Source organism: Pteropus alecto, unplaced genomic scaffold (genome assembly GCF_000325575.1).
Source record: "Pteropus alecto unplaced genomic scaffold, ASM32557v1 scaffold95, whole genome shotgun sequence".
NCBI lineage: Eukaryota > Metazoa > Chordata > Mammalia > Chiroptera > Pteropodidae > Pteropus > Pteropus alecto.
The window spans coordinates 4,705,483-4,720,006 of NW_006441071.1; the positions used below are offsets into that span (position 1 = coordinate 4,705,483).

General features: G+C 35.3%; 1 protein-coding gene across 2 annotated transcripts in view; it reads left to right on the forward strand.

Moving 5' to 3' along the window:
* Positions 1-14,285, forward strand: part of TTC39B (tetratricopeptide repeat domain 39B) — a 122,578-nt gene extending 108,293 nt beyond the window's left edge. For both annotated transcript variants that reach the window (XM_006918356.3, XM_015594556.2), the window contains 3 exons: positions 2,274-2,391; positions 4,646-4,762; positions 7,480-14,285. In XM_006918356.3, the coding sequence (XP_006918418.1) occupies positions 2,274-2,391; positions 4,646-4,762; positions 7,480-7,570 (326 nt within the window). In that variant the 3' untranslated portion in view covers positions 7,571-14,285. The remainder of the gene's footprint in view (positions 1-2,273; positions 2,392-4,645; positions 4,763-7,479) is intronic.
* Positions 14,286-14,524: the final 239 nt, after the last annotated feature.

Sequence of the window (14,524 nt, forward strand, 5' to 3'; positions counted from 1 at the left end):
CCTCCCGCCATGGCTGTTATGACCTTTGAGTAATTAAGTTCCTGTCCTTCAGAGTAAGGGAAAAAAATCCAAAATTGAAAAATGGAGTGTAATTGTAAACCTGAGGTGACTTCATCTCCACCCTAACGTCCCACTCCACTAGTAGGAATGTGCTTTTGCTTCTACCTTGGCAAGTGTCCCTAAAATAAAAGATGGGAGAGAGTACAATTGGCATTCTACTCTGACAGTGCCATAGTTCTGACAGGCTGGTCATGGATACAAAGGGAGGAGGAATACTGTTAAAGAGAGAATACTTGGTGTAATACACCTAGAGTTGGTGTTTGCTATTAATTCTATTAGTGTTTCATTTGAAATTAACTAAATTTTAAACATGTAGCCAGAAATTAGCACAGTAGCTCTTATTTGACTATTCGTTGTGGTTAATTTGCTTGGTGAAAATGTATAGCAAATATAATCAGTTACATACAAGGGAAAGTGTTATTTACTTTATGGCTTTTTACTTTCTAAATATATTTTCAAATTTTTCCCTTGGTGCATTTTAACTAGACTTTTTCCTCAGCCTACTCTCTGTTTTATTATTAAGTGCAGATCTTTTGTGATGAAAATGTGCTTTGGCAGCATTATCATGTAATTGTCTTGGAATGTAAAATGGAAACTGTTGAAATGTTCATCCATGAACTCACCCATGAGTTGGAGAATCATGATAAACAGTATGTTTTAAAAGAATCATCTGAAAAATAGTGCTCTGTGGTTTGAGGAAATAATGGTTTTGACTTCTAAGGTTTTTGGAGGAATGTTGTGTTTCTAAACTCATTTTTATAGCCCCTTCTCATGGTATAAATAAAAACTAAGTGTGGCTTTACTGGTACTTCAGCTTTCCGTGGCGTTATGCCTGGTCTTCAGCAAAATCCTCACTGACTGAGCACCAGAATTTTGTGGTAACACAAACTATCAGAAAATGCTCAATAAAATGCATACTAAAAATCTGCATCTAGCATGGCCCGTAAGGGTTTGTTTCTAGGCCTGGAAAGATATTGCTTCTTGAATGTATATTTCAAAAAGCATCCATGATTAGGAGCATGAATACTTTTTTTTTTCCCTGTGGAAAAATAGCCCTTAAGTAATAGGAAAGGTAATGTGATATTGGTATCTGTTATTTTCTTGGTGAATGATCTATAAGAGCTTGGAAAGGAGAGGTGAATATCAGCTGTTTTTAGCACCTAGAAGTAAAGTGACCCCCTTCTGTTTGGTTAAGCAGCATCGTTAACCTCCCACAGACGAGCAGTTTACTAACTAAAAAGCAGCATGTGTTAATGGTGATTTCTGAGGTTTGTTCTGAAAACAGGAGGATTTTAACATGAGGGGCTCCCAGGGCCTCATTAGTTTGGTTTACTGCACCCCCACCCCATGTTGTCACAGCCTGAAATGTATGAATTATCATTCTGTCTTGGAATGACTTCTTAGTTGCACCTAACTTGCAAAATCCCCCAAATTCGAAAGTGGTAGATGTGAAACAGCTACCTTTGTTAGATAGATGTCACACATAATATGGTTCCTTCTGTTTAATATTCTGCAGCCTTGGGCTGTAGGAGGCAGAGTCATTTTCTAAAGGGAAAAAAATGGTGAAAGAAAAACCTTTGCATTAGCTTCAAGCAGTTAGAAGTGTGTGAAGATTTTAGGTAACTTGCATGTACTTCAGAACCATGGCATCTAATTTTATGACCTGATTTCCCCCCAGAAGAACATAGCCTGGGAGAACTGGTAAGTTATAAACATAATGATCTGAAGAGGGTATTCTGCTTCCTGAATTTTTAATGGGTAGAAGGCCATCTGCTTCTCCATATGGAAGTGTTATCCTCACCCACATGAGCCAACACAATTAGAAGCCAGAACCACAGGAGGAGTCAGCTTTCTTGCTCCTCATGGCTTTACTTTTTATAGAATTAATAAAGCTCTTATTTTATTTAGAGTTCAAATTTTCAACTGTTCTAAGGTCACATAACTCAGAATATGAGCACCTGAAAAAAATTTTTAAGTGGACAGAGTGAACCCCTTCATAAAATAGTGTACTAAACTAATGTAGTAAATTCAGTATTCCTTTAATTTAAAATAATTTCATTGTGTTTTATTTAGTGAGGGCAAATACTAAAAAAACATTTTCCTTATTTTTAAATGATCCCTCTGAAACCTTGTAGCTATTATTAGTTCTTCCTCTTAATTAGGATTTTTGACAGCATTTTTCTTTTTGTGTGTGATTTTTGTTTTGCTTTAAGACTTCAGCGACTACTCAGTAGATGACGAGTGCTTAGTGAAGCTGCTGAAAGGATGCTGCCTGAAGAACTTACAGCGGCCCTTGCAAGCAGAATTGTGTTTCAATCATGTTATCCAAAGGTAAAAACAAACAAGGAAACTAACCTGACTGCAAATTGCGGCTTCTGGGGAAAATGATGCTTTTATCTCTTGCTGCTGACTTTTTACTTGGTGTCACCAGAAAGAGAATCCAGTAGTGTTTTCCATGTTCTTTGAGAGCAAAATTATAATCTAAGTGGAACATGGCTTTGTGCTTTTCCACTTGGTGTTTAAAGGTGACACATAAAAACTAAATTTATGGCCAAACTAGCAGGCGTCCATTTAAACTCTAGCGGCGATGTACTGAACCTCTGATGCTTTTTTGATTCCTGTATTTACTTTTTCATATATTTATTCCACAGATATTTGAGCACCCACTATGTGCTAGACACTTGCTGGATCCTAGGGATTCAGAGTTGAGTAAAGGGACTTGCTGTCATTGAGATAATCATTTGACAGGGAGGAAAGACATGTGATGGATGCTATAAATGCTTCTCCTTTGGCAAAGGGCGTTTCTTCTGTATATGCTTGAGTTTGTTGGTTTTGTTTTTTTCCTAATAGCATTGATGATGATGTCCTGCTCCTTTATGAAACAAGAGAGTTGAATCAAGGTTCTAATGTCTGGCTTTTTTTCTCTTTTTGTCTGGAGTCATAAATGCAGATATCTACAGGGGCCAGACAAGTAACCTTACTGAGTGATGGCAGAACTAGGGATTGACAGGCACTGTAGATACAGGAGATTATGTGTTCTCTTTAAAAAATGCAGCCACTCCTTAGCTCTAATTGGTTATTGCTCTATACGTATAGGCCTAGTAGCAACAATCCCTACAATTTTTCATGAAAAGCCTGGGATCTGGATTTTATTTAAAGCCTCCTGAATTTTAAATATTGGCTTAAATTTTTTGAAAATACTGTAAGCCTAATAGATCATAGCCCCAGACTGCCAGTTGATGTCCTCTGTTCTGTATCATGTACCTTTCCACCCATGGCCACTTATCCTCTTTTTGATAACATTTTATGAGAATTTAGGACTGATGTCCTTACAAGAAGAGAAAAGAGACTGTGTCTATTTTCCAAATAAGTTATATACTTTTTTAAGTAAACATGTTAAAGAAATATCCACTGAGTTCTATTTTATTGCTGTTTTTATAAGAATCGAAGGGATGATTAAAAGGATTGTCCATGCTATTTGTTGTGTTTTAACAATAGTGAATTGTTTGCTCATGTGTTTTATAATTTTCGATTATGAGTTTTTCTTCACTGGCATTTTATCTTGAGACTCCTATGAGGCTAGGATTGAGAAAGTCTTTCTAAAGTCATTTTACTTTTCTTTCTGTCAGGTGCCCCAAAGACTTTTCCAGCCTAGGCCCACATTCATGTTAATTTCATTGCTTAGAGGTTCTTGGATCCTTTGGGCAATGTAAATTTGAATTGCAAATTAATGTGAGGGCAGGCCTTTGAGTTATTAATTTCCCAAGGAATGCGCTTTTACTTCCCACCTAGGCACAGGCCAAGGAGCCAACTGCCTGTGTTTTCCTCCTATGGCAATGATTGGGTTTTTTCTAATCTGCCCTTTCTCTGATGGAGTAGCCTTTCAAGGGCCCCCGATTATGTAGAGGTCTCAGTCCTGGCTCCCTGTCCTGTGTGGGCCCAAGGCCTTACCTCCTGCATGGACATTGAGACACAAAGCCCTGGTTGATTCAGACTGAAGCAGACCCCAGGACTGCTTTGGCATCATCCACACACTCAGAGTTCTGGTTTGGTTTTGTTTTCAGTTTGAGAATTTTTCTTATGTTCTGTGAGCTGAGCTATGCATTTGAAAATGTGTTGTTCATATCTTTTTCAGAGCTTCTAGATGTTTTGTCAGAGATTTTTCATAATATTGCTGAAAACAAGCATTGACTACTTCTTTACTGACATGTTTTAGTATTATAAGACTTAACAATAGAAAGCGAAGCAAACCTTAGTAAAAAATAATACAGCATTCTTATTTCTAAATGGAGTCCTTTCCCGTTCAGGGGGAAGATCTTGTCCTTTCTAGGGTTATTCTTTGAAGTTCTGCATGTCTATCTAGAGGGCAGTAAGCAATCCTCAGTGCTGGATCTAGATTAAGGAATAAAATAGAGATTAATACATTAAAAGCATCCTATTTACTGCTGTAGTCTATTAGATTTTTTTGACTATGTACAGACAGCTTAGTGCTGCACCTGTTTTCTGAGGGATGGGGAAAATACGCATATTGTAAAAGAATGAAAGTTTCTTGTTAAGACTTAATTGCTTTCATTCACTCTTTTAGTGAAAAGCTGCTGAAGTTTGACCACTACCTAGTGCCATTTACTCTGTTTGAGTTGGCATTTTTGTACAAAAGCCAAGGGGAAATTGACAAGGCCATAAAGGCCCTAGAAACTGCAAGGTAAGTGATGATGGCAGCGTTTCCTTGATTGCTGTGGAGTCTGGAACGTCAATACCATTATAAAAATGGCAGTGATATTATATGTATGCTTAAAAGTAAAACATTAATGAAAGTTAGTAATAATATTTCCTTTCCTAGTTTATGCTTAGTTGATACTCATGGCTTTTGCTGTAATCATGCTGTTTCCAACCTTCTGAATGCCTGACTCTGTGACTATTTACAGATGTTTTGATTGTGGGCTTCCATATGACAGATATCTAACCTAATCTCTTCTCTTTCGAGAGTTGGCAAACTTTCTGTAAAGGGCCAGATAGTAAGTATTTTTGGCTTTACAGTATAAGGTCTTCATTGCAACTACTCAAAATTAGCCATAATTTTGATCATAATTTGCTGAATCTTGGTATATTCAACCATATTTCTCATTTCCTTGGAGACCCACTGATTTGAAGAAGCCCTTTAAATCTTCCCCTGACTCTCTTTTTTCTGTCTGCTGTGTAATTTCAAAGCAATTTATCATTTCTGCTGGACAATGGCTCTTGTTTCTGCTCTCTTAGTTGGAGGGAGGTGTTAAACAAACAAACAAGTAAGAAATATAGCAGTGGAATGTGCTTTGCTGAGATTTATAATACAATGCAGAGTACCTGAGTGTTACTTTAGATTGAGTTGATTCTGGAAGGTTTCCTTGAGGTGTTAGTGTAGTTGAGATTTGTGTAATTAAAACCAGTCCCGAGATCATTCAGCAGAAACTGTGTGGGAAACATTACTGGCTGAAGCCAGGTAACCTCTAGACTAGAGTGTTGAGCCACTATATCGATAATGATGCTTTTTTACTGAGATGGGAAATACTTAGAAGAGCAGGTTTAGGGAGAGAAAAAAACACTTCTATTTAGACCATGATATTTTGAGATATCTATTAGGTATCCACATGGATATAGCGAGTTGACAGTCACATATAGAAGCATGGCGTTTAGTGAAAAAGTAAAGGTCTAATGTAGATATTTCAAAGTCACCAGCACAGAGACAGTGATATTTAAAGCCGGGATACTTGATGAGGTCATTTTGGGGAACTTATATAGATAGCGAAAGAGGCCTAGCACAGAGCCTTGAGGTATACTTAAATCTCTATTTTAGAGATTAAGCAATAAGATTAAGAAGAAGTGGCCAGCAAAGTTGGGAAGACATCCAGGAAAGCAAGCCAAGTAAACAATGTTTTTCAAAAAGAAGAGAGTGGTCAGTTGTAAAGATAGTTGCTGAGAGGTCAAGCAAGGTGAGAATAGAGAGGTAAACCTGGCAGCATGAAGATTATTGGCAACTTTGACAAGTGAGGTGGAAAAGTAGAGTGAGCTACTTCAGGCAACTCTTTCAGGATGTTTTGCTATGAATAAAACATAGTAATGGGGCAGAAGCTTCAGGGGCATGGTGGAGCCAAGAAAGCCACTTCTTCCTCCTCTTCCTCCTCCTCTTTCTTCTTCTTCCTCCTCCTCTTTCTTCTTCTTCTCTCTTCCTTTTATTTTTTTAAATGAGAGCAAGTTACTTTTAAGGATAATGACATATTTCAACTGACGCGTATATATCATCAAGTGTAGCTCATAGAAAATTAGGGACTATAAATACTGTTGTTCCAAGTATTCATTATTTGGACATATTTAGTGGTACCTAAGCAATACACACTAAGACAAATTTATAATGATGAAAATAAAAGACTAGTAATTCACTACTAAAAGACAAGACCAGCAGTGATCAGAAGGTCACCACTAACTCAAGCCAGTACCAATGATGCCAACATAAACAGACTTCCTAATAATTTCAAGACTGTCAGCGGTCTGCAGTTTCCCTTATGTAGTAGGAGCTTTGCACAGTTGCCAAAATCAGCGCCAGACATTTAAGAAAATACTCAATTACATCCTTTGGTAAATTCTAGTAAGATGTTGATTTAGCTTATGAATAATCACCCTTTTCAAGATTACCAGTAAATAGTACTTAGACCCGTATAAAATGCTGGGCTATAGAAAGAAATGAATGCCTCTGCGAAGAAGGAAGTTACAGCTCACCCGAGGCAATGTGTGAAGAAATCAGGAGTCCAGCCAAAGTCGAAGCCATTTCATTTTGCTGATTCTTGATTCTAACAAAGAGAAGTCAACATTAATGATCTAAGTAAAGTTTTTAAATAATCTGGATTTTTATCACCTCTTCTGACATTGTCACACAATAATTGTTGGCCAGACTGTTGATCTTTGCCTGTGAAAATTGGAGTAAGTAATTTTGGTGTTACTGAGTCATTTTGCTGCCTATGTTGTGGTTATTATTTCATGGAAGTTTCAAAATTATTTTTTTCTTTTGGAGAAGAGTGATTGATCATGTTCACCTTGTTTATATGAGGCTGCCTTAAAATTTCCAGTTTAGAAAAGGAGGTCAACTATTTAAGAACAGTTCACAAAATTTGATAAGCCCTCCTTGTAATCTTCTTGCTATGTTTTTGAATGGCTTGGTAATTAAATAGAACTTTGCTACTCAGGAGGCAGCTTCTAGAAATAAAGAATATTGCTGCCATCTTCTCCTCACAGGACCAGAATCTACATTTTAACAAGATCCACTGTTATGCATGTTGAAGTTTGAAAGCAAATGAGGAATGAAGATGAGAGGAAAGGGAGGATGGCGGTGGTGCTCTAGTATACCAAAGGATGTTGACATTATAATTTTATCATTATTGTCTTTAGAAACAACTACAAAGATTACTCCATGGAGTCTAGACTGCACTTCAGAATTCAGGCAGCTCTTCACCTCTGGAAAAGACCTCCCTCAGACTGATCGGAATGTGAAGGATGGAATTCAGGCTCCACGACATTGGCATCTGCTGTAGATTAGACCTCGTATTAAAGAGGAAAAGTGGTCTTGTGAATGAGAGGCAAACTATTAATTTTATTGTCAATATTTTCTATCATCTGTGTGGTTTATTATTGTTCTACATAACTGTTTCTCCGCTATTAAATAAAGTTAAATACTATCTAGAAAATTCTTATATTTTGCCTCTCCAAAAAGAATTTCATCTTAGATTTGAATTGGAGAGTGAAGACTTTTAGAGGACTCACAGGTACCATAAAGCCTAATTAAATCATTTATTTTTTTAATGTGGAAATTAATATTGTTTATGTAGCAAATGGCTTAGAAATTGAGCCACTTTTAGGTTTGTTGGTCAGTTAAACTTCAGAGATATTTTGTTGCCTACTATTTACATTTTGGAGGGGAAAATAAAATCACCTACATCCAAGATAGCTTATGAACCTTCTAAAGATTCCTGAAAAAGAGAGGCAGTGGGTGCAAACAGGGATGGGATAATGTACTTAATAGTTTGTAAAGACCTGTATCTAGCAAAGATGGTAAAATATTGTTATTATTTTTTTATTTTTTATGTAAGTTAAAGGTTGTGACCTTTTGGAGAGACTATCCTGTTTTTGAATATACTTAAGTCTGTTATAATAATAAGAAAACTATCTGTGTGTCTAAAGGGAATAAAAAAGTTATATTTTAGAAATTATCTTCAACCTTAGCAATGAGAGCTTAAAAATATATATATATTGATTATTTTTCTTATAGGAATCAAAGTTCCTGCTGCTTTAAACGACATGTAAAATATCAATTTCTACACTCATGATGTTGGTGAATAAGATGTAATTTTCTAATCTCTCTAGCACTGTGATGGTTCCTTGTAAATATCTGAACTGTGTTTAGTCCTTTAATTTGGAAGTACAATCCGGGCATTGAGTGGAAGAGAGCCCACTTCTGTGGCCCCAGCCCTGCTACTGGTTAGCAGTTACCGGAGTGTTCTTGTGGGAGTCGTGCTCTCTGCATCTCCGTGTTTCCTTTTCTGTGAAATGGAAAAAGAACAGATGATTGTCAAGGTCTCTTTCAGTTTTGTAACTGTCAATCTGTGTTTTGCGTATTTGTTTTCAGCAAACAACTGTTAAAATGTTTGATCTGAACTTCTTCCACTTAGAGTGTGTTTTTATTTTGCAGTCACCACTATCTACACCCCCTACTCCCCCAAATATGTATGTTTTGAGGCTAAAGACCAGTTTGCATCTAGAATGAGGAAAAACAATTAGTGAACCGATGAATCGGTTTTGTCTTATTTCTATTGCTATTTTGAAGAGTAACTCGTCATGGAAGCCTCTGCAGTTTAACAGAAACAGCCTCATATTGGGAGTCAGGAACCAGCCCATCTCCGTTAGTTATGAGTTCCTTGACAGAGAGCAAGTCATTCACCCTTTCTGGGGCTCAGTTTCCCCATGAGGATAGCACCACAGAGCTTGGTGCTCATGAGAGCTCAATTATATAATGCATAGGCATTTGCATAGCTTTTTGTAAACCGTGAAAGGCTAAGCAGTTATGGTTTTTATACACTGATTACAGTATATAAGGCAAAAAGTATTGGCTGAGTCTGTGGTCTCTGATGGAAAATGAGAAAAGCTTGGAAATTCAGACACTTTTAAATTTATGTATTTGGCACTGACTACAAGCCCAGATTACAAATTTGCTCCTTGCTATTTATTCCTTTCTACATGAGCCTGTACCTAGCAGTTATTTGGTCTTATTTCCTTTAAGGTTTTAATTCTTGACCAGTACCGAGGATGTTTTCAATAAAAGATGATTAATACAATTTGAGTCAGAATACCACCTCTTCAGATAGTGTGGTGGAAGGTCTCAATATGTGCTATTAATGTGAATGATATAACTTTAGTTCTAGACAAAAGAGGAAATAAAATGAACTGCCATTACAATTAGTAGTGGAAAATATGTTTAGTGATTTTTTATATATCTTGGAAAAAAACTTTATCAACTCCTTAGAGAAGCTTTCGTAGCATTATTTTTTAAAAGTATAAACACCCACAATTTTTAATGGAAGCTGCAAGTCAGTAAAAAATTCTCTTTCTGGTATAAAATGAAAGCAATTTAAGCTAGTAGTGGTTATTTTTTATTTCATTTTAACTCTATGTTACAAATATATAAAAATCATATCTATTTAAAATTTTACTATATTTTTATTTTGTTTTTATTATTCGTGTTCTTTTTATAGTTTCTTGGTAATGTGGATAATCTATCCAATGGATTTTTAAGTACTGTAATATCACTGATGCTACAAATATTAATGTTTCCTGCCATGTTCAAGATACTGTAATGGCACCAGTTTCTTGTGACATCAGCTCTTATTGCATTTTTGGAGTTATTTTGTGATTCAGAGTGTTCTGTGAAGAATAAGTACTGAAGTGACAATGTTTTATCTAATGTTTTGAGGGGCATATGTGGTAGGGTTGGGCTGCCAATGTGTCTGACAGTTTGTGCAATTTGTGTAGTTCTTGGTATAATTGCCTTTTTTTTTTTTAAACGAAGAACCACAGTTCTGATTGCTGCTGTATAAATTTAAGACTCAAGTAGAAGTTATGCTTTATAGGACAAGTGACAAGGAAGGCATAACTTCTGCTTGACAATTAATGGAAGATTATCTACATCAGCTCTTATATGGACATACTTTAATGTATCTCTGTTTCTCTTGGATACTAGAAGTTCCCAAGTCACATAGGAAAAGGGGAGTCCATTGATCCTCTGTCTCTTTTGCAAGCAGGTCCAAGCTGTAGGGAGGTGAAGTTCAGATAATCAGTGTCAAAGATGATTATAAATCATTGAAACAATCCAACAGTGTAACCATCTCTTTTGCAAAGTTGTAGTTTAGCAGAGCTGTGTTATTGTCATTCCTATCTGGCCTGGAAGCTAATGGTTTAAATTTGAGGGTAAAACTCTCTCTGCGTCTTCGAACAGGGCTTCAGATCAGTGGGATGTGTGTAAAGATGATGAGTTCTGCCTTTCAAAGGAAAGTGTTTTTTCTTTTGAAGTTACTTTTAGAGATAGTCACTCTGTGGTAGGCTCTAATAGCCCCTGCTATTAATACTCATTATGATTCCAGTTCTCTTTCATTCCTTTAAAGTGAGCCTGTTGATGTTTTTGAATAGATGTATTTCTTCCTTTGGACAATAAAAATAATTTTTAAAAGGTCTTTGTGACCAACCGGAAAAATTTCTGGAATTACTCATTACTTCTTCATTGGCTTTTTTCATATTTTTGTTTGTTCCTAGTTAGTCTCTTCATATTTGTGTCATAAAATTGAACACATTTAGTTAAAATGAATAATTTTGATGCCCTAAAATTTTGTGATTCTCAGGGCCTTGAATGGATCTTGGGGAAATTATCTCATCCTTCCTAATCTCTAAACAGTGTTGTTTCTCCTTCAGTTCTTCTCTGTCCAGTATGGTAGCCACTGGCCCCATGTGGCTATCGAGCACTTGAAACATGGCTAATGGCACATGTTGGAATGATGCTGAGTGTCAGGGAGCACTCATTTATACATGCTGCTTCTATTTAAAAAGGCCTCCTAATACTGTTCTGTCTGAAGTTCTGGCTTTTACTTGCTGACTACTATGATCACCTAGTCACCACAGTTGCATTGTCAGTTGTGGTTCAAATATATGTCTGTGCGGTTTGTCTTTTTCTGTTTAAGTGTCCATAAACTTTCATTTCATCGTGTTTGTTGTGCAGACGATCAAGGTCATGGGCACATTTGAACACTATTCCTTCCCTAGCCCCCAGAGCTTCTTATGTACTAAGATAATTTATTTTTTAAGATTTTAGAGACATTCCTTTTTCAGATGCAATAGCACAAACCGTTAGAGTTGTAGAGGAAGTGACTCTCACCTTTGAGAAGTTAGTGATTTTATGATTAAAATAAGACTTTCTAAGATTAACATTATTCTGAAAAAATCAGTCCCTTGACCTTTCAGTTTTTTTATATTATTAATGTTTCAATATTTACTGAGCTAGGCCAATATTAATACTTGCAGATTTTTAGGCACTAGTTATCCACTTACAGAATAGTTTGGCAGATAGTTTATTTGCAGTTATCTATTTTATGCCTTTGCTGCCTATTATATTTTTAATGTGAATGATACCTAAGTGAAATGCATACATATAATTGACATATTTTTAATCTCTTTAGATAATTCTTGATCAGCTACATAGATAGATAAATAGGTAAGAAACACCTTATAGATATTAAATAGTGCTTTATATTGTTTCAGAGGAGTGCAGGATTTTTTCCAGATTGTTTCTCCTCCCCCAGACCAATATTTACATATTTTTTTTTATGTATCAGATTACTTATTGTGAAACTCTGTTCCTGCTTATTATTGTGGTAGTTGGTCTTTTATAGATCTTCTATTAGATTTAGTTTCTTCAAAATGTTGAACTTGAAATGTTGAACTTGAAAAGAACACATCAGTTACTATCTGATCTTGGTGATACTGAAGTCCATTCTTGTCTGTTTATAAATTCATAACTACAGAAAGAAATGATGCAAGGACTGTTTAGCAGATCGAGAAGACTGAGCAGGTTCTGAGCTTGATCCATCCAAATGGACATATGGATCTAGCTTCAGAGAAAGTTCAACTCTCATTCTGTCCAGTTTACAAATGCATCAGCACAGTAATACTGTAACACAACTTTGCATGGAGAAATCAAAGCAGCCACCTCACTGTAGTTAACTAATAAAGAATTCCTACAGCTGCCTATAGATTGGATATTTAATAGGAAAAATCCAGATACTTTAATACCAAGCTTAATTAAGTAAAACTTGCATATTCATGTACAATATACCTTGTGTGTTAATCCAGTAGTTCTTTCAGCCACATAATTTAAATGATGATTATAAAGGATGCTGGCATCCCCCATGGGAGATTTTGTTTTATTGCTACTTAATATTTTCTAGCAAATTGGTTTTAATTATTGGTAGTCTGTTTGGCCCCACTTAGGGAAAAAAAAAGTTTGTCTCAATGTAACAGAACTGATAGCCAGAGAAATTGGATTTAATGAACGTGTTAAAAAATATTGCATATCATTTCAGTTTTAAGGAATTACATTATTTAAAAATGCTGGATGGTCTTCCGTAATTAGAAAGGACGACTCTCCCTGCTTTGGAAATCATGCAGACATTTTAATTCAACCTTATCTTTGTTGGAGCCAAGTGTTCAGATGGCAATTTGGGGTATAGTAAATGAGTTTAAACACTTTTCATTAATTACTCCATTTTTTCCTGAAATGATTTTATTCTTCATAGTAGGCAATTGCTTTCTGTACAGTGATTTGTTTTTTAAGATAATAATTTCCAAGAAAAGAGAGATTAAACATTATAAATCTTAGGCTATTGATTTAATGGCTTAAGAAAAACAGTACTATTGGATTCTGTTTAAAATGTGCAGAAGGAGAACACATGTATTTTACTGATATGTGCTATCCAAAAAAATTAATTCTCAACAACATTTGCATTCTCATGAAATGTTAGAGGAAATTTTTCTAACTATTTTTCCCTTTGCTAACTATTGACATCCAGACACCTGAATGAATACCGACTCAATTATATACTAGTGTTTTAAAATATTTATTTGAAAATGTTCATAGAACTCTTGAATTTTTTGATGCAAGTTGCTCAATCATATGTAAAGGCAAAATATATATTGAATAAGTGAGAAGTATTATTTTATTACTGTAATTTATTTCCAAAGCAAATTTATTTTCTAGGTACTTTCCTTGGGAAATTTTGCTTTGCCTTAAAACACACAAACAAAATAAACTGTCTTGTGATCTAGTCACCTAAAAACCCTATGTGACCCTGACATGTAGGGGGATTTTGAAATTCTTTAATAATGTGTATTTTTCACTTTAATTTGAATTAAACAAAAATAGAGGCCATAGTGTTTTATAAATTAATGTACGGTTTCCTGTTGAATCATCAAAGCTGCCTATATCTACTTTATAATTCAATGTTTTATTAGAAAAAACTGTCAGCATTGTATCTCACTCTCATTACATTTAGACTTAGTCTCCTATCTTTTCCATTCCCAGTGGTCACAGTTTTACAGAGCAAAACATTTTTAGAAGTTGAAGATGTGTGAGTTCTATGTAAGATGAATGTGTTAGTAGCATCCATCTGCTGATCAAGTAGGCATTGGCTCTGGTACCAGAAACTGAAATTGATTGTAGCTATAAAAGCATTTTATCAATATAAGTCAAGAAGAAAGAAGAAAACTGTGAACTCATATTTTTAACATAAAAACTGTGTTCCCAACTGTATTTGCTTGCTGATTTTGTGTTAATATCATCTATGATTTGTAAGCTAATGCTGATATGAGATCTAAATTTTCATCCTGAAGATGACAGTTCCGTAGCCTATTTTTAAGATTAAGACATTTTGAAAACAGATGTCGTCTTAGGAATTGTATTTTTAAGTGTGAATAAATCATCCCAACTTGGGAGTCAATGCTTTATTTTTCATTTCTTAATATTACAGAATACTCTGCATTATTAGATGCATGTTTAAGTTGCCAGATATCTTCAGAATTCTATATTTTCATATTGCTGCAACTGGTTTACCAATGATGTGCAATTGAATTGTTATTTAAATAAATTACACTTGATGGAATTACGGTCTTATTCTGTTTGGTCTACATGTGAAACATGTACACAACATCTATTTTGCTGATCTTTAATTGTGTAATGTATACCTGAATTTTTGTTTCTTGGTAAGACTTTTTGTTATGGTGACATTGGTTAACGAAATCCGATAAGTTTCAGCTGTATATTTTAACAGTAAGACATATATAGATTTACACTGTATGTTCATCTCCCATAGTTAAATTTCTGTCACTACATATTTGATCT